At 37.6% G+C, this 20,725-nt stretch overlaps 1 protein-coding gene across 2 annotated transcripts in view; it reads left to right on the forward strand.

The window, feature by feature from the left end:
• Nucleotides 1-20,725, forward strand: part of LRRC1 (leucine rich repeat containing 1) — a 129,842-nt gene that overhangs the window by 84,029 nt on the left and 25,088 nt on the right. For both annotated transcript variants that reach the window (XM_063632655.1, XM_055263583.2), the window contains 5 exons: nt 1,125-1,203; nt 5,039-5,128; nt 18,321-18,377; nt 18,652-18,715; nt 19,112-19,186. In XM_063632655.1, coding sequence (XP_063488725.1) covers nt 1,125-1,203; nt 5,039-5,128; nt 18,321-18,377; nt 18,652-18,715; nt 19,112-19,186 — 365 coding nt within the window. The remainder of the gene's footprint in view (nt 1-1,124; nt 1,204-5,038; nt 5,129-18,320; nt 18,378-18,651; nt 18,716-19,111; nt 19,187-20,725) is intronic.

Genomic DNA, 20,725 nt, shown 5'->3' on the forward strand with positions numbered 1-20,725 from the left:
GTATCTTTTCAGCAGCACCCCACTCTACTGGTGCCAGTTTACTCTATTAGTCTGTTTTCATGCTGCTGATAAAGACATACCCGAGACTGGGCAATTTACAAAAGAAAGAGGTTTAATGGACTTCCAGTTCCAGGTGGCTAGGGAGGCCTCACAATCACGGTGGAAGGCAAGGAGGAGCAAGTCACATCTTATGTGGATGACGGCAGGCAAAGAGAGCTTGTGCAGGAAAACTACCCCTTATAATAACCATCAGATCTCGTGAAACTTACTATCATGAGAACAGCATGAGAAAGACCTGCCCCCATGATTCAATTACCTCCTACCAGCTCCCTCCCACAACACATGGGAATTCAAGATGAGATTTGGGTGGGGACACAACCAAATCATATGAGCAGTTTTTCCACAGACCAGTGTTGGGAATGGTTCTGGGACAAATCAAGCTCATTACATTTACTGTGCACTTTATTTCTATTATTATTACATTGTAATATATAGTGAAATAATTATACAACTCACCATATGGTAGATTCAATGGGAGCCCTGAGCTTGTTTTCCTGCAACTGGACAGTCCCATCTGGGGGTGATGGGAAACAGATCATCAGGCATTAAGTTCTCATAAGGAGCACACAACCTAGATACCTCGCATGGGCAGTTGACGATACGGCTCATGATCTTATGAGAATCTAATGTGGGCGCTGATCTGACAGGAGGTGGAGCTCAGGCAGTTATGCAAGTGATGGGGAGTGGCTATAAATACGGATGAAGCTTCACTCACCTGCCTGCTGCTCACCTCCTGCTGTGCATCCCGGTTCCTCACAGGTACTGGTTCGTAGCTCAGGGATTGGGGACCCCTGCCATAGAACACTAGAACTTATTCCTTCTATAGCTATAATTTTGTCAGAGATTTGATGTTTTTAATATTTTTCTTTAATGTGCTTCTGTTGAGAATATATCTTGTATTAGGAAAGCAAATATAAATGCATTAAAATACTTTATAAGTCTAGGTCATGTTTGAATGGAGGTAGGAATTTCCAGATATTCTCTTGTGAGTGTGATCCATCTTGAGAATGATGAAAACTGTTAATAATGATGGCAAATTATAGACATTTTCTCTACTCCTACAGAGATTCCTGAAATTCCAGAAAGCATTTCATTCTGTAAAGCACTGCAGGTAGCTGACTTCAGCGGAAACCCTCTGACTAGGTAAGCTTTCTGCTTACTTTTCTATCTATAGTAGTAAGGATATCTTTTTTGAGAGCCAAGTGAAGAACACAGTCAGGTTAACCATCTTGGAGGTACCTAGATGGATCACTGTCTTTATCAAGAATGGTTGACTTTCACAGATATTTCTTTATAAATAGCCCTGTACAATGAAAGGCATACTATTCTTTTGATAGAAACCTCAAAGGATGTTGTAGGGATAAGGTGCAGCACAGCAAAGTGTACAAAACAGGATGAGGAGTGCATTTCTGAAGCAATGTGAAGAGTTGTAGTGCAACCGCCACCTCCCAGGTTCAAGTGATTCTCCTGCCTCAGCCTCCTGAGCAGCTGGGACTACAGGCACCCGCCACCATGCCTGGCTAATTTTTGTATTTTTAGTAGAGACAGGGTTTCACCATATTGGCCAGGATGATCTCGATCTCCTGACCTCATGATCCACCCACCTCAGCCTTCCAAAGTGCTGGGATTACAGGCCGGAGCCACCTTGCCCGGCCATGCTATCTTTTTGTCTCAACTTTCCTCTAACTGTGCATTAAAAAACAAACAAACAAAAAAACAAAAAAACAAAAAACTCCTATCAACATCACTGTTTCCTTAGCAATAGCTGTGAGGATTTCTTTTTTTTTTTTCCCCCCTGCAGATAAAGCCACCCTGTCAGTTTTACTACTTATTCCAGCTTTACCCTTCCTGGTATGACACAGTCTGTTGCTGAGGCATGGCTGAGTGGCATTGCTGTGAGCTGTTCCTTATGGCTTCTGGCTTAGTCATGAGTCCACTCACCATGGGCTTCCAGGCATCTTGTTACTAGGATAACTAAATTGTGCCCATGTGCAATGCAGAGATAGCCCTTGGGCGTCTGTTTTAGATGTCTCTTTGGGCCAGGTGGGTCCATTTATAAGATTTCTCAAGAATCTGAGAGTAATCTGAGAAGAAATGCACTCTTCCCTTCTTTTCTGTCTTTTTTCTTTTGATCTAGGAAAAGTAAGATTAAACTAAAATTTCTGAGTCATCTCACCCACTTCAAAATTGCTTGGGACTTCTTGGGTATGGAGTGCTGGAGAATGCACTAGTTTTTTTTTTTTTTCCAATACCTTCTTATTGCCAATAAATAAATGTTTTCTTTTTAAAACTATTTCTGCTTGTCCTTCTTTGAATTGTAGTGATTAAGTTACATGTAACATTTATTACTGAAAAATAGTAATCTAGTAAGCTATACCCTATTAGCTTTCTTACTTATCACTGTCCCTCCAACCTTATCCTCTTTCCCCACCATCTTCCATTCAACTGTCTCTTTTCTTAAAACCTTTCTATAGCTCCCATCTCTATAAGATAAAGTCAGAGCTCCTCCATGTGCTATGTGAGCCTCTTCTTGCTCCTCCATCTGACCTTGGTGTGTCTCTCCATCTTCATTGACCTCAGTTGCCTGTGCTGGACGTCAGTCTCTGCTGTAATATTAAGTGCTTCTAGTTAGCTCATTTCATGCCTCTGTCTTCTTGACAGTTCCAACCTTTTCACCTTCCTTAAGATGCAGTTTGAGCATCACATGTTTTCCCAAAGGCTTTCCCAATTACTACCTACAGGCCCCTCCTCTGGGCTCCCGTAATGCTCTCTGGGTACTTTTTTCATAACACTTGAAATTTACCCTTAAGTTATTTCTCTGACCAAGACTTCTTGACTAACCTAAGGAAGTTACTTGAATTCCTCTATTATTTATTATTGTGTCTTCAATGCTACTGTCATTCCTGGAATGGAGTAAGTGCTCAATAAATGTTTGTTGAACTGGGCTAAGCTTAAGGCAGCCTACAGGATTTGGCAAGCTGGGAAATACTCATTATGTTGCTGTTGGGTTTTTTTTAACCATTCAGTTGCGTACTCCTTTTTTCTATTTCTTTGATTTTCCTTTTCGAATGTCTGCTGACATTTGACTTTACTATTATTTCAGTGCTCTCTCAACTGGAACACACCTAGCTTGTGTGAGGCTTTACTGTTTTGTTTGTTTTAATTCTGGCTTTCTATTTGGCAGGTTCTTAAAGCCATTTTAATTTGGCAGGTGTGCTGTTTTTTAAGAATTAAGTTGATATCTGTAAGTTGAAGGGACCTTAAAAATGATTTAGTTTGGCTTGCTTATTTTATGGCTAAAGAAACTGAGGCACATGTAGGTTAAATTACCTTTCAAGATCATACAGCTAATGAGTGGGAAGCTCGGACTGCAGTTCATTTCTCCTAACCTTGGGTCTGTACTTCCTCATCACATCTAGTTTAGCTCTTAGGTTAACAGCCAGTAAAAAAGCACCTATTTAAATCAGTTATTTAAAACTATATTTTTCTTATGTTTAAGAACATCTTAGCTAGTTTTTAAATTATAAAATGATATATACTTTCTGGTTAAAAACTCAGGCAGAACAGATAAGTTGCATCTTTTGAATTATAAGTAAAAATCTTACCTCTGTTACCTGTTCCTCAGAACAAATTCCAGTGATTATAAATATTCCAGTTAATACCCTAATCTTGTGGGTCTGGATTTGGTTTTGAAGTTTGGAATTAACCTATATTAAATATCAAACATAATGTTATGTAGGCCTTTTTTTAAAGGAACCTAGAAAGATAAAAATGGAAGATTCTAATCTAGAGACCATCACTAAAGCCAGAAATCTCTCCCTCACTGAAAAAAAGTGATACTTAAATGTTCTGTTGTCTTTATTAGCAGATTTATGTTTAATAACCTTCAGCATTTTAGATGCAATGAGATCCTTTGCCTTTAGTTAGGTTTTCCTTCCCTCCCTAAATATGGAAACCATAGAAATATTGAAACTAAACTTTCTTTGTAAATTTTAAATAATGATTTTATTTTAAAGCCTTGTTATTCTGTAGAGTTTAAGGGACATATAAAAAATATCCCTTTGTGTAGAACATAGTAAAACATAAAATTATTTCAGGTGGATGGCAACTTAAATAGAACTAAAAGAAAAATGTTAAGAAAGTAGCAGTTGTCACGGTGGTTCACACCTGTAATCCCAGCACTTTGGAAGGCCAAGGTGGGTGGATCACTACTAGGTCAGGAGTTCGAGACCAGCCTGACCAACATGGTGAAACTCTGTCTCTACTTAAAAATACAAAAATTAGGCGGGCGTGGTGGCTCGTGCCTGTAGTCCCAGCTACTCAGGAAGCTAAGGCAGGAGACTCGCTTGAACCCGGGAGGCAGAGGTTGCAGTGAGCCGAGATTGTGCCACTGCCCTCCAGCCTGGGTGACAGAGTGAGACTCCGTCTCAAAAAAAAAAGGAAAGTAGCAATTGTCTGTCAGCGGATCAATAAGTATTCCATAGCTTTCCCCTGGGTATTATAAACTACAGGAAGAAAAAATATGCATTAGCTGTCCTGTGTTTTATTATAATCTCATGGGCTGATGAAATTTTCTCTTTAGTTTCTGCTAATCAATAAAGTATTTTTACTCTTAGGCACTTTTAGCTGCAGCAATAATTCATCATTTTCTTTCATAGAGTATTCAGTAGTCTCAACATTTTTTTGCCTTTATTCTTAGAGCTTGCATATCTTTCTACTTTAATTATTTCTAGATCACCATAACAATGTGTTTATCATGCCCCTGTGCATCTTTTATGTATATGAAGTCTTTGTTTTTTCCTTTCAAGCATCTTATATATAGGAAGACAAGGCAAACATGCCATATATAATGTCATTTTTAGGAGGTTATTTCAGTTAGCACATAGAATAAATCATTATATTTATGCTTGGTATGCACTATACATGAACTTTTCTTTTTTAATTTACAGCATTTTGTTTTTTCTTTGTTTCATTTTAGGTTGCCAGAAAGCTTTCCTGAATTACAGAATTTAACCTGTCTTTCTGTAAATGACATCTCACTGCAGTCTCTACCTGAAAATATTGGCAAGTAAGTTTTTTTGTGAAGTTTGGGTGGATCAGGGTGAAAGGGGGTTTATATCATCAGCTCTAGCCTCCTTCCCTTTTAAAGCTCCTATTTGTCTACTCAGAAAGCCATTTACTCCTTCTTTAATATGACCTTCAAGAAAGATTATAGCCAGCCTCCTATGTTTTTGCATCTAATTGTCCCTAAATTTTATTGGTTAAAAAGGGTGCTGCTACTTGTTACTAGTAAAAACCCTAAATTGTTTGGAAGTGCTCTTTAAACTGATATATGGCAAAGTAGTTAATTTAAGCCAAGTACTATGTGTCATGTAGGTGGTCAGTAAATACTGGTAGAAACAACCACTCAGTAATTTTAAACCACGCTGGAGAGCCAACAACAACGCCATTAAAAACGAGAAGTATGTGCCCCTAAAGAACAGCTATGTCTGACAGTGTTTGTGAACTGTGGATCCAAGAATAGGGAATGAGAATGGTGTATTTGGAGAGTGGGAGTGGAGCTGGGAGAGGAAAGGAATGATATGGGCACATTCCATGTTGCTGGCTTAGAGGTTGTGGAGAACCTAGTCATGGCAAGAAATAGAATCCGTTGAAGACAATGTATGCTGGTGAATAAATGTTCTGTTATACATTCCCACAGACGAACTAGTTGAATTATCTTTGCAGACTTGTTTCACTTTTCCAGGACATACAGTAGGTTAAATCAGGTTGATGCAGTAGCTCATGCTTAACCACTTAAAAAAAAAAGTCTGACTTGTCTGCCCTAACCTGGTAGATCAGTGTTCCCTAGCATCATAAGTGATTTTCCTTGTTTGTACCTGTCCTGTGTAAGTTCTAAGACAAAACAGAGACTTGCTCTTTGAGAACCGCAGTAAGCAGTTGAGCACAGTCTGACATGTCTGTTTTGCAAAAGTTCTCTTTCCAGAGGTTTATAAGAATATTTGCAGACAGCTTTTCCCTCTCCTTTCCATCCTCTTCAGGCAGAAGACAACTAGCTGACACCTGTTCAGCCAGCAAGTTGGTGTTTTTCTGAAATGCACACTGATGTTTTATCTTTATGCCATTAGACTTGCTAATTAAAAATTCTGCCCTTAAACTCTCAGGAGGAGAAGAAGACAGGAAGCCCTCAATACACTCTAGGTTTATGGTATCAGTTGCAGAGAAAACAGTGGTATTCTATTGTGAATTTCATGCATGTACAATTCACTTTTGCTGTATCAAGTGTCAGATATTTATAATGTAACAATTCTTGTGCTGGGCATAGTGGCTCACACCTGTAATCCCAGCCTTTTGGGAGGCTGAGGTGGGAGGAATCCTTGAGCCCAGGAGTTCAAGACCAGCCTGGGCAACATGATGATAACCCATCTCTACAAAAACAAAAAAAAGTTAGCTGGGCCTGGTGGCCCAAGCCTGTAGTCCCAGTTACTTGGAAGGTTGAGGAGGAAGGATCACTTGAGCCCAGAAGGTTGAGGCTGCAGTGAGCCGTGATTGTGCCACTGAATTCCAGCCTGGGTGACAGAGCAAGACCCCATCCCCGCTTTGCCCCCCGACACAAAAAATTCTTAAATATAGTAGCCGTTTAAACACCCAGACTGACACTGTCCTCCTCTTGCTCCTCAGGATGTCTGGAGTTTAATCACCTTGTTACCCTCCCTTCCATTCATTCTTAGTCTGCAGCTGCCTAGATGGTTCTCCTTTCTAGCCTCTGATTCCTACCCCTCTCCTTTTTCCCATTTTGTGTCTTTTTAAAAAGTCTTAATGCTTTAAGATAAAATATGTTATTAAACCAGAGTGTCCCTCTCACCCTCTACTGTACTATTTTAATGGCAAGTATTATTTTAGAATACATTTTTTACAATGTTCATTATTATATATTTTCTGTTAATATCTACCTGTTTTTGTCAATGTTCAAGATTTTTTTGTTTTGTTTGTAGACTTAATCAGCTTCTGTTACTATTATAGCATTGTGGATACTGATTGTTTACTGAATAAAATGCCACTTTGATCTTGAAATTAACTGATTCTTATTATGTCACTTTGTGAAATTAAATGAAAAAGAGAGAGTTTTCTATTCTTGGTTGTTAGTAATTTTGTTACCATAGCAAGAAACTATGATTTCCTCCTCATGCATGCTCAAGTAATGGCCTGTTCTCACATATCAGAAAGAAACAATCAAAGAACAAATTCTTCCTTGGAGAAGATTGGGCATACCTGGTGTCCAAGACCTTGTGGAAAAGGCACTTGAAACAGTGAATTGTTGAGGAAACCTCATATATGCATAAGTGCACTACATTTAAAGCAAATTATTTGAAACTTGCAAGCTTTCCTCGTGGGAAGGCTTCATTCGTTTCTGAAAGGATTCCCAAATAGTTTCTTTAGAGCATTTAACACATTTAGTTAACCAATATTTAGAAACCAGTACAACTTCTTGGAGATGGAATTGTTTTGCATAGAAGACATACCTGTTTAATATTCCACAAAATTTGAAAGAACATGGAATGGCCATTTGAATGCTTGATTCTTACTGTTATCTTTGTGGAGTCTGATGTGGAATCTTTACATAAATTACCTCTGCTTATGTGATCAGATGGGTAAACCACATTAGCATTGGCCTTGCAAGCTTCAGTGAAGACAGGACTTCATTTCTCCTCTTGGCACCTAGCACAGTAGTTGGCATTAACTGGGAAAGCTACGGATGTCTCAAGGACTTGGGCCTCTTCAGGATGGTCAGGGGTACTCAGACTAAGAGCGGAGGGCAAAAGTCTTTATATAGAGTGAGCAGACTTGCAATGCCTTGAACCTGGGGGCACCTGGACACATCTCTCCCATCATGTGTTTGGTTTGCCTATGGTCAGTTAATTTGAAGAAGTTTTTAGGAGTTGATGACGAGCTAAAACTGGACTACGGCTCTCCAGGTCCCAGTCCTGTGTTTTTTTACTACTCTACTCTGCCATTGCCATAGGACAGTTGGTTCCTGGGGCCCTTATGGGCTCAGTAACTTTCTTTTAATACTCCTGGAAATATCTAACAGTTCATTAAGTAGGTCCAAACATCTTAATAAGTGTTTAAGTCCTAATAACCTAGTAGCTGTTTGAAAAAAATTATACATATAAGTGGAAAGAATGCATATTTTTATTTCATTCTTAAATATTCCCAGTTATTTACAGTGAGTCCTCACATAAACATCCATAGGTTCTTGAAAACTGCGACATCAAGTGAAACAAAGTATAATGAAGCCGAGTTTACCATAGGTTAATTGATATAAACAAGAGTTAAGTTACTGTGGCATATTTCTGATCAGAAAAACATCATGAAACTTCCAAGCAAAAACCCAAAACAGTTCTAATATTAAACATTGACATAAATATGAGCTATACATACATTTAAGAAAGGTTAATAAATACAGATATAATTATTTACCTAATTTTTGGAGAACCAGTGAGGGATGGCAGTTATAATGGTGGTGGGTTAAATCAAGGAATAAATGTTTGCAAAGCAAAAATTTTAAGGAGCACTTCCTATGGTGCAGTTCAAAGGCAATCATGAATAGGGTAGGCTCGCTGATTATTTTTGTACTGCGTCATTTATTTTTGTGCATTTGTATGACTTTCATACACTTTGTTAATTTTTATTTTACGGTAATTTGTATTCATTCATTCATTTTCCACCCTGCTTATTCCAGTTCAGGTGAATGTTAAAATTTTTTTACCTGCCTTGTCTCTTTCCTAACTGGCTAGGGTGTTTCATTTAATGATTGAAATTTTACATCTTTCATCATGCCTTCCCCAATGATTGACAGGTGAAATAGATCCCAGACTTGCAGGTCATACTCCCCACACAATAAATACTTTAGTCCTTTGTCTTTACACAGAAGTGTAGTTGCTCATTGTTTAATTTTATGTATATAACTGGTGTATGTACTGGGATCAGCTTGTACTCTGATACTACAGGGACCTTGGTTGTCCAGTTCTCTTTGTGTCTGTACCTACCCTGGCATTGTTCTCACATACTAAACAAATACATGTGACAAGGTACAGAGTAGTGCCTCCTTTATTCCACTTGCTTCCAACATCACATCACAGGCAGTCAAGTTCAGGTTCTGGAAGATTTGTGCTGGGACCACTTTAGCCTGTTCCTGCATTGTCACTTTTTTGGCCTAATGCGGTTGTACTCAATTTCTAGAAAAAGTTGTTTAAAAGAAGCAACTATTAAAAAAAACAGCTTCTGTTGCTCTAAAACCTTCCAAGAAAACATAATTATTGTCTATTAATATTGCTTACTATCTCTGATGTAATATTAGGGAGACAATAAATTATTTTTAAAGAAACAAATGCTTTACCAAAAGAACTGGTAAGCCTCTTCCTTTTTAATAACATTTCTAACATTTATTTTCCTGCCTTTGTTGCCAGTAAGCTTAAAGCTAATTCTGATAACTAGTGAGAGCAACTGTGTTCTTTTCTGTGCGATGAAGGGAGAGGTGATGCTGACAGTCTCGGTGGGGTAGGGACTCTTTGAGGTGCATACACTGTCTCATGACACCCTTCCTCCTGAGGCTAGCTTTACCCATCCTGAGCTTTATTAGCTTCCTCTGTGAAATGGAGATAAGTGATCTGCCCAGGTATGCATTGCTGGTGGGTGGTAGAGCTGGCATTTGAACTTAGTTTCTTCCTTGAAGATACTGCATTTTCTTTACTGCGTGCTTCTCATAATGAACACATTACTATCTCCCCTCTTTCATGGCCCTAACGTTGTTTCATGAACCTTTTTGCATATTTGCAATTTTTAAAGATTTATTTAAATCCCCTTTAGAAAAAAGTTGGGGTATAATTAAGTGAATGACTTTGTATGTCACTGCAGATGCCGGTTGGCATGGGAGAGCATGCAGTGGGGTCTTACTGAGTCGAGTTCCAAGTCTTGGACGGGATTTCAGAAAACTATCTGAATAAAAAAAAATTGATATTTTAGATATGCCCTTAAAAACAGTGCCTAGTGAACAATGGCTTTTTGCTTTACTATCATTAAAAACACTTAGAAGATTCCACTGGTAAGGCCAGGAAGGATAATTTTTGCTTTAAGGAGTTTTGAAATGTTGGTACAATGTGTGAATGAATTTGTCTTTCAAAAGAACATTTTAATATTGAAAATATTTTTCTTGGGATCAGTTATATCAGTTTCTACTCAAGCCACACACTTTGTGTTTTACTTTTTAAAAATGAGTTACTCTTCAGATGACGTGATCTTATATAGAAAGAATCCTAAGGAATCTGCAAAAATTATTAGAGCTAATAAATTAATTCAGGAAGATGGCAGGATACAAGATTACAAGACAAAAATCAGTTATATTTTTATATATCAGCATTAAACAATTCTATTTACAAAACAAGAAAAAGTATAAAATACTTAGGATAAATTTAACAGAAGAAATGTAGGACATGTACATGCAAAGTATAAAACATCATAGAAAGATTTAAAGAAGACTAAATAAGTGGTAAGATAATGTGTGTTCATAGGTTGATACTTAATATTGTTAAGATAGCAGTACTCGACAAGTCGATCTACAGACTCATCTTAAGCCGCATCAGAATCCTTACATATATCGTTAATTGATTTTGACAAAGATATCAAAACAATTCAGTGGAGAAAGAATAGTCTTTTTAACAAATGCTGTTGAGAAAACTGGCTATGAACATACAAAAGAATGAAGTTATATTCCTACCTCACGCCAGACACAAAAACTAAATCAAAATCAGAGATCTGAATATAAGAGCTAAAACTGTAAAAGCCCTGTAAGAAAACAGGGGTAAATCTTTGTGACATTGGATTAAGCAGTGGTTTCCTAGCTATGACAACAAAGTCTGTGTAACAAAAGAAAAAATGGATAAATTGGACTGCATCAAAATTTAAAACTTGTGTGCATCAAAGAATACTTTCAAGAAAGTGAAAAGACAACCCACAGAATGGGAGAAAATATTTGCAAATCATATATCTTATCAGAGTCTAGTTACCAGAATATATTTAGAACTTTTACAACTCCGTAATAAAAGAACCAACCCAATTAAAAATGGGCAAAGGATTCGAATAGGCATTTCTTCAGAGAAGATATACAAGTAACCAATAAGCATATGAAAAGATGTTTAACAGCATTAGTCACCAGGAAAATGCAAGTCAAAACCACAATGCGATGCTACTTTATACCCTCTAGGATGATTATAATTAAAAAGATAAATGCTAACGTGTTGTTGAGGATGTAGAGAAATTGAAACCCTCATATGTAGTTGGTGGGAGTGTAAAATGGTTTAGCCCCTTTGTAAAACAGTTTGGGTAGGTCCTCCTTAAAATTGAACATAGTTACCATGTGACCCAGCAATTCCATTCCTAGCTATGTATACTCAAAAGAGTTGAAAACCTAGGAGAGTTGTTACTGGCATTATTTATAATAAAAAGGTAGAAACAACTGAAATTTTCATCAGTGGGTAAGTGGATAAACAAAATGTGGCATATGTATACAGTGAAATAGTATTCCTGGATGAGCTTTGAAAACATGTTAAGTAAAAGAAGCCAGACACAAACAATCACATAGTTTATGACTCACTTTTTATAAAATGCATGCTATAGTCAAATCCATACAGAAAGAAATTAAATTATTGGTTGTTGGGGGTTGTGGGGTGGAGGAATGACTTTTGATGAGTATGAATTTTCTTTTTGGTATGATGAAAATTTTCTGGATTAGCTAGTGGTGATGTTTCTATACCTTCTGAATAAATATATTAAAGACCACTGAACTGTACACTTTCAAAGGTGAATTTCATAGTTTGTGAATTGCATCTCAGTAAAAAGAATGGACCTTAGGCAAATTTGAAGCTGGGTACTGCTGAAGGATAATGTTATACCTGGGAAACCGACCCAGTTTATTCTTACAGGAAATACTCTATAATGTAACCTTACAAGTAGTGTGCTAAGATCATTTTGTTTAGTTACTTGCACCTGGTGATCAGACAGGTACACAAAGCCAGAGTCTCCAAAATGCTCAAGTGATGTAGAGTGAGAGTGGAGGTCAAGAGCACACAAAAACTCCAGTGGCAACTGATGGAAAATTCTGAGGTTCTGGGAAGCCTATGATTGTGTCTGGGAGCATGCTGCTTTGTCTTTACTTGATATTCCCTTCCATGAGATTCCATATCCCTTACTGTTAAACGAATACCCTCAAATATATTAGCCTAAATATCTCTACTCCCTGTTTAACTGAGTTGTCTTCTCCAAAAATAGCATTCTTAGAGGAGAAGGAATATATGTAATGAAATAGTCCAGTACCCGGAACAGTTATTCAGTCACTAAAAGGTCATTATCAATAAACATTTAATTATTATAAGTCACTGATAGAAGTAGAATGAGTAGGCCCTAGGTTCTCTGGCAGATTGAACTAGAGCGTGTGGGTCTGATTTTATGTCTGCTGAGTCTGCTGCCCTTGGGAATGGTGACCTTAATTTGAGTGAGCTTGAACTAAGTGATCCATGTGGCCCACACTCGCAAGGCCTAGTGCTAGGCAGCTTACCTATATTATAAGTGCATGCTGCCTAAAAGGAGTAAATCCTTTTTTTGAAAACTATTACCATATTTAATGTTCTTTTTTGAGGCCTGGGATTTACTATAAAATATTTATTATTTCAAAAACAAAAATAAGGATTTTTTTAAAAAACTTTTCTAGAGCAAAGCCACCATAAGAAAATTTGTAACCAGAGGTTTCTTGAATTCTAATTTGATGTTGAAAGAGTAGAAGTATTATGAATGTATAAGCAACTCCCCATTCCCCCATTAATAGTTTTTCCCAATCAAATAATGTTGCCATAAGTAGTAGTTGTTTTATATATTAATGGGTTTACAGTGAACTGCCATTTGTTTGTTTGGTCTACCTTAATGTGTTTTACTCTTTATTTTCTTAATGATTTTGGCCGCTAAAATGGAAAAAAAATTAACTCAAGTGGGTTTAAAAGAGTTTTGAAAACATAGTGGAGAACAGATGTAAATTCCTTAAAGTAACCATTCATCCAGTCACCGAAATAGAATCCTAAAAATACAGTTGGCCTACATTCTGACTTACAAAAGAGTGCAACTTTTGTCCCTGCTCTTATGAACAGTGTAAAACATTAAGAATTAGTGTGCTGAGAAGAAATACTTCATGTATTCTTTTCCTGCAGGAGCTTGTTAGGTGTGCTCTCCTGCCCCCCAACTTCCTTTGTTGGTAAAAATGGTAAGAATTGACAGGGAGGATAGAAAGTCATGTTTTTTTTTTTTCGTAGGAGGAGGAAGAAGAGGTCATTCCAGCAGTATTGTGTAGAAATTAATTTGTCAGAAATTAAAATTGAAGGATGAAATGTTTGTTAATAAGGTTCTAGTTAAAAAAATTAAGGTATCCATAGACAGTAAGATACTGTGCAATTGTTGAAAAACTACTGGTATGTACAAGTAAAAAAGGAGACAAAAAAATCTGGTAAGTGAGGAAAGCAAAGTGCCATATATATATATGGAACGCTACCTTTCTTGTAAAAAAAAAAAAAAAAAAAGAGGGAGAGAGACTATATACATTCATACCTAAAGAAGGCCCTGCATGAATCCATATGAAATTTTTAAGGTAATTTCCTGTGAAAACGGTTTGGTGGTGGGAAGCTGGATTGATGGGGGAAAAGAAGGAACTCTACTGAATATATTGTTGTAAATATATATAAATTGGCTGGGCGTGATGGGTCATGCCTGTAATCCTAGCACTTTGGGCAGGCCTAGGTAGGCGGATCACCTGGGGTCAGGAGTTCGAGACCAGCTGGGCCAACTATCTGGTCTGGTGAAACCCCATCTCTACTACAAATATAAAAATTAGCCGGGTGTGGTGGCGCATGCCTGTAGTCCCAGCTACTCGGAAGGCAGAGGCAGGAGAATTGCTTGAACCCAGGAGGCGGAGGTTGCAGTGAGCCAAGATCACACCACTGCACTCCAGCCTGGGTGACAGAGTAAGATTCTGTATAAAAAAAAATATATATATATATACACACACACACATAAAAATAAATATGTATATACATAAATATATTATTACCTATTTGCAAAATTGACTTACCCACTCAAGAGTGAGAGGCAGCACAACATAGTGCTTAAGAATGCAGGTTTCCTGGTGAATCCTGGCTTTTCTACTTGGTAATTTTGTGAGACCTTGTTCAAGCTTCCTCTCTGTGCCTTAGTTTTCTCATCCGATAAGTTAATTCTCATAAAGAAGTTATAACAAAATCTGTCATATAGTAAGTTGCCAGTATTATTAGTAGTAGTAGAACTATGAAAGTATTTAATTTTTTAAATCGCATTTGTAAAAGTTTTAGAAATGCCTGATTCTTTCTTGTGTCTCTGTAATACCACGTTTAACTGAAATAGTGGGTAAAGGCCTGTGGAGTTGGGGTCTCCCTCTGTCTCTCCTGACCTTCTGATTAGGAGCTTGGGCTCTTCAGCACACAGGATTAGGTTCAGATCTCACTCCCGAAGCCTCACAGGAGCATGTTCCTAATGGGGTGCTGTAAGAGATGTGAAGATATTTGAATTCAGTGGGTTGCTTTGATGGGACAGGGACTTGACTGAAGATACTGTATTCTGAAAGACCATAAAAGGAGATTATTCATTCATTCACTTTTGTGTTAATGTCTCTGTTCCAATTCTGCATTTAAGCTGATTCTGTTTTATGTCAGCTCTGTTACCACAACAATTTGGAGAACCATGTTCTGGAGTGGGCTGGTTGGGTTCTGCATTTTGTTGAAGGACTGTCCAAGGCAAGCCACTGTTGTGAACCTAACCCGTAGTTTCATTCCAGAATCACATAATGATACTTGGAACTGAGAATGACTGTCCAGATTATGCTGTGAGGTTTGGGCTCATACAGGAGGTAGGAGTCTATAGTCAGAGCCTTTGTTTGCTTTCTATTTCTTCCAGTCCGGTTACGGACAATGTTTGATGAGTTAAAAATTGGCCAATGCCAGATGTAGGGCGTGTCCTTCAAGGAGTTTTTTAGTAGTGGAGATGACTTCTGTGATTAGTTAGTAGCATCTTGTAGCAATCTTTCTGAAGACCCTGACTCAAGGCACACACATTTGTAAGGTACACAGCTGCACTTAGGGACAAAGGGTGTCTTGAGGAAATAAGGCAAGAAACTGGCTCTGTTAACTTGAAGGGAAAATGTATTATGCTCTAATTGCCATAATAGATATGATTATATTTATTTTAGGGAAAAATCGAGATTCAGCAGTAAACACCTCAGGCAAGCAAGCCTAGCTAATTAGTGAGGGAGAAACAGGATTCAAGCCTGGGCCCCAGGCCTCTCAGATTCCATGTGCTCTTTTTAGAGTGGCTTTCATCAGTGGGTCTGTAGAGTCTGATTATAATATCCAAGTTTCTTTATTTTAAATAGTTTAAAATAATTGGGGAAGTATTATCTCAGAATATGAGGATATTCTCTTATATACAGGTTGAGCACTCCAAATCCAGAAATCTGAAATGCCCCCAAATCTGAAACTTTATGAGTGCCAAGCATTTGCTCAAAGAAAATGCTCATTGGAGCATTTTGGATTTCAGATTAGGTATACTGCAAATACTCCAAAATCCAAAATTTGAAACACTAACAGTTCCAAGCATTTCAGATAAGGGATACTTAGCCTGTACTTTGTTAATTTTTACTTTTGAAATATTATAAAAATATGATATTTTTTGTTGTTGACGTATCACCCATACATCCACATTTTCTTTACTTCCCCCAAACAGTAGAGACTAAGAGGTTTTGTAGCCAGAACTTTTTTACTTAGCAGGATATTGTATCTGGGTGTTAGCATGATGGGGGTGGGAACTAGGGCATTTCAGCAGTATTTTTGCTCAAGTGTTGTTTGCTTATAGTAACTGTGGCCTATGCCATTTGCTCTGAAGACAAAATTTAAAGATAATTTTAAAACGTGTATCACATTCTTAAAATAAAATCAAACAGCAAAAATTCCAGTGTCTCTTTGTATGTTTAAGAAGGTAAGACTTATGTATATATCTAAAACTGAGAGGTGTTTTTAAAATTTAAATGAGAGAGTTCTGAAGAACAGAGACACCTGGAGATGCCTCAGTCAGTGAGGGTGAGGGCAGGAGCTTTGGCATTTGGCCAGGGTCGAATTGTGGTTTTGCCTATTTCTATCAAGTGGGCCTCACACAATACCTCACAGTCCTAATCATGTCATGGTAGCATCATCAACTTGCTGGGTCATTACTAACCAGATGAGATGGCTCACGGAAGGCGCCCTGCACAGCTCCTTCTGCCTTAGAAGGCGGGTTTCTCCCCCTCGGCTCTGGTCTATGTTTCAGGCAGGAGATGCTGAGAGCATGGCTCTGGAAACTTGGTGTAACACTCAGCATGAGGCTGTGTGAAACTGCTTTGCAAGATGCTTTCAGTGATGCCCAGTGAGTCAAGTTTTTGATGCAAAGAAGGACATTTTCCTTCTTTCATTAGTGGGTGTCCTTGGTTTGTTAAAATAGGTATGAAAGTAATGGATACCGAATAGATAAAATGACAATCCTAACATTGATTTTAAAAATTTAAATGGGAAAATAGCTGAGGGATTACTGTCTTCTTAATAAAACTGGTTAGGCATTACATGGAAATTTAAAACTGAAAACAAAGCCCTTTGTTTTTAAATTTTTACTTTTCAAGTAAACTTACGATTTACAGATTATTTACAGATTGCTTTTGGAAGGAGATACTGGGTGGTGTACATCTCATCCTCCTCCCCTTCCTTTTGTTGTTTCTTCTACGTAAACACTTGGTCAAGAGAAAGTAGAACTAGAGAACTGCAACTCCGCACCAAGTTACATTTGATTTGAAGAACGTTGATGTTAATTTCATGGTGACATATTAGCAGGGAGTTTGTTTTTTTAAAAAGAAGTTGAAAGTTTTGTTCTTGCTTTAAGTATGAAAATTATTTGGTTTTGTAAAATTGGAGAAGGAGATGCAGGATTTGTACATTTCATAGTACAGTTAAAATATATTTTCCGGCAAACAGGTTTTAAGCATGTATATACACTGTTCATTTAAATTTGCATTTCTGGATGTTATAAAACCAGCCTTGTTAGTACACGTGATTCTGGCTTTTTTGTTGGAAGGAGGGAGAATGGAGGATTAAGGCAGATTAGAGTGTTGGGATAATGTCTTTTTGTGTTCTGTGTGCTCAGAAATGAAATTCCTCCAAATCTGGATGTTGCTATGGTGATATTAGCAAAATGTGACTTTTTGGTTGGTATAGTTTAGTACAGTGCTTGTGGGGCAATAGACTGAGTCACTTGTTTTCTGAATCAATATGTTTTGCCAGTGTTGACATAACTTCATGAGGGTTTCTGGTGATGCAGAATTGCCACTGCCTGTCAAGATTTGCCCCATCTGTCAAACATCTGTCCCATTCCACTGTGGTCCTAACAGACTGGATTACACCCGAGAGCCTGGAGAATCAGATGAAGAGAGCCTCATTCTAGGGTTTAATAAGAATAAAAGCAACATTATTGTAGCTACCATTTATTAAATCAGTCTGTGTTCCAGGCACTGTGCAAGATACATTATGACATTATCCTGAATGCATTTAAATAGAAGTTACTTCCTTAGCGCAGCTGCTGCTTGCTCCATGAATTTATGATCTTAAGTAGATCAACTTGGACTCTCTGGACTGAGGTGTCCCCTACTTTAAAACAGGGGTGATCTCTCACTGATACTGGGAAGAAGAGCTCTGAGCTCTGCAAGATGAAAGGTGCTACTGTTTTATGCTAACAGTGCATTTTTGGCATTTGAAAGTCTAGACGCACACATTCGGCTTCTGTCTCAGTCCTGAGAGTGGTTGTGTTTTATTGGCTGATAAGTTATTTCCACATATCACATGTACAAGGTATTTGAATGAAGGTGCTTTGTAGTCATGACACACTACTCTTTTATTAATTATTAATATCTTAAGATTACAATTTGAGAGGTAGAGATGGTATTGTTTTTAGTGGGTGTGGGGGGTGGTGATGATAGGTATTTTTGCCCTGGGAAGTGGCCTACTAGGTTTTATTAAGTGTTGCAACTTGTCCAGTGTGTGTATGGGGGAGGGGAGGTAGGAAGAATCTCAGGAATTTCTCTTATACTTTTTTTTCCTTCTGTTCATTTTTAGTCTTTATAACCTGGCTTCACTGGAACTGAGAGAGAATCTTCTTACATATCTTCCTGAGTGAGTCTTTGGGGAAAATAAGAGGAGATTTAGTGCAGAATGAATTTAAGTATTTAAAAAAACAGGACTACAGTATTATGTTAAAACATTTGTGTGTTTTGGGAAGTTTGGGGGATGCCAGCCAGCCTTTTCTTAACAGTCCTTCCTGTGCAATATTTTCTACCATAAAAATCAAAATGGACCTTATTTTTGAAGCTAGTCCAAGCGAGGGACACTATATTGCTCAGCATTTCTAAGTATTCTCTAAGTGCTCTTTATTTATTTTTTAAAATAGCTCTCTTACCCAGCTGCGGAGACTCGAAGAACTTGATTTAGGAAACAATGAAATATATAATTTGGTAAGTCCGTATTAGAGATTTGAATTTAACTTTGTTTTTAGTTGTGGTCACACAGTATTTGGGGGAGTTCTATAGGGATCTTTACGAAGCCAGTATTTCCACAGAAGTGGGTAGCTTGGGAACACTAGAGAACCAGCTTCATTTCACACAAGTTAGGAATTATGATTCATGGGTGGGGGAGGTCAGGACTAGAGACGATGGACATAGGTGGAAACAACTGGCATTCTTGGGGAAAGTTTGGGCACTTTGAGGAAAGGGACTGGATCTTAAGAGAAGTACCAGTGAACATCCGCTAAGGTACCCAGTTGTTAACAGATGAATTCAGATTCTTTCTTTCTTCAGGGAAGACTGAAAATTGAATCTTTGTTACCATAACTTTTTTTTCTTTTGTTTTAGCCAGAATCAATCGGAGCCCTCTTACATCTAAAAGATCTCTGGTTGGATGGAAATCAACTGTCAGAATTACCTCAGGTAAGTGGTAATTTCACAATGTCTCCCCAAAACATAAAACAGCAACAAAAAGCTTTGTGTATTTCTTGCTGCCACATAAGGTTTGCTATAAAAGGATCTTGAAAACCAAAAACATTGATTGAAAAAGCACATTTGAAAAAACATATTGAGCATGCATCATTCTCCATTGCCATATAAAAACTGAAAACCTCAACCCACCATTTGTAAATATAGTAAATATTTCCTTTAGTTTGTGAAATCTGTATTTTACTGTGTCCTTGCTACCCATATAGCTTACTTCAAGCCCAGCAGATGAGTAAGTTGCCAGGACCCGTGATTCTGATGGTATACCCTTCTCTACTCCATGATGTGACAAGTGCTTTAGGATAATTTGACCATGTTTTGCCCCGTAGTAGTGCATGTAAAAGCAATGTTAAATGCTTTTATTTCAGATTTTTCCAAATGTTGCTTATGGTTTAGCTGGCATGTCATAGTGTTCAGGCCTTTCCTACTGTTCCCAAGTGGAAGAACCATGTCCCAAATGAAGTGGAGTCTTGTATAGACTTCTGAGCACATGGTCATCTTGTGGAGTCTTAGCAGACAGGCCTACATTCTGAGACAGAAACTGAGAAGTCTAAAACAAACAAAACCAACAGGCATTTTCCTCTTGTGTTTTTTTCTCCAACTATTACTGAATTTTATTATTTGATGTCTCTCCCAGCCAGTTTTTCATGTGACCAGTTGTAAAGGGCTCTGTACTTTCAGTGAGGAATGCCATATCAATGCAGGGAACCCTAATACTAGAAGAAAGCACTTTAGTAAATTTTTAGTTGTTATAGCACTGAAGTTTCCATGATGTCACCTAATGACTAATGGAACTAAGGTACTAATTTAAGTCTGTTTATGAGATCTTGGCTACAGTTGGGAAAAGGAGACAGATTAGCAACTCTTGTGGGTAGAGTTCGATTAGTACTTAGATTTCTCTAGGAAATATGTGGGAAATCCTGGTTGAAAGAATGCTAGTTACTTTAGAAGTCAAAGGATGGGAGAAAACTATCATGACATTATCAGGAAAGTAATAAAATATCTGTGGGACATGAAAGGGAAAGGAAAGAGTTGTGTATGTTCAGATGTGTGTAAATGACTTTGTGCAAAGTGTGATATTCTAAATACAAAAATTAAAATTCCAATGATTGTGCTTTAAATGATTATTTAAAAATCTCACTTGCTCCTATAGTATAAATGTGTGTTAAATCAGCATAAACACACCAAAAAGTCTCAAATAATTAGGATGATTTTTCTTATCTTCAATGATGATGGAAAGAGAAAGATACAAAGGCATTGTTAAAAGGAATTAATGAAAAATAAAACAACTTCAGGGATCTGGCCTGAAATTAGTGGAAATCTAGTCTAGTTTCCTTTAGACAGGAAATACAGGGACAGGATCATAAGGCAATATCAGGTGGATGATAAGCTGGAAAGAATAGATCAGACCAAATTAAATATAGATGGAGGAATTTGTACTTATGTAGACATCAGGGAGCCACAAGATGTTTTCTG

This window comes from Symphalangus syndactylus, chromosome 23 (genome assembly GCF_028878055.3).
Source record: "Symphalangus syndactylus isolate Jambi chromosome 23, NHGRI_mSymSyn1-v2.1_pri, whole genome shotgun sequence".
Lineage (NCBI taxonomy): Eukaryota > Metazoa > Chordata > Mammalia > Primates > Hylobatidae > Symphalangus > Symphalangus syndactylus.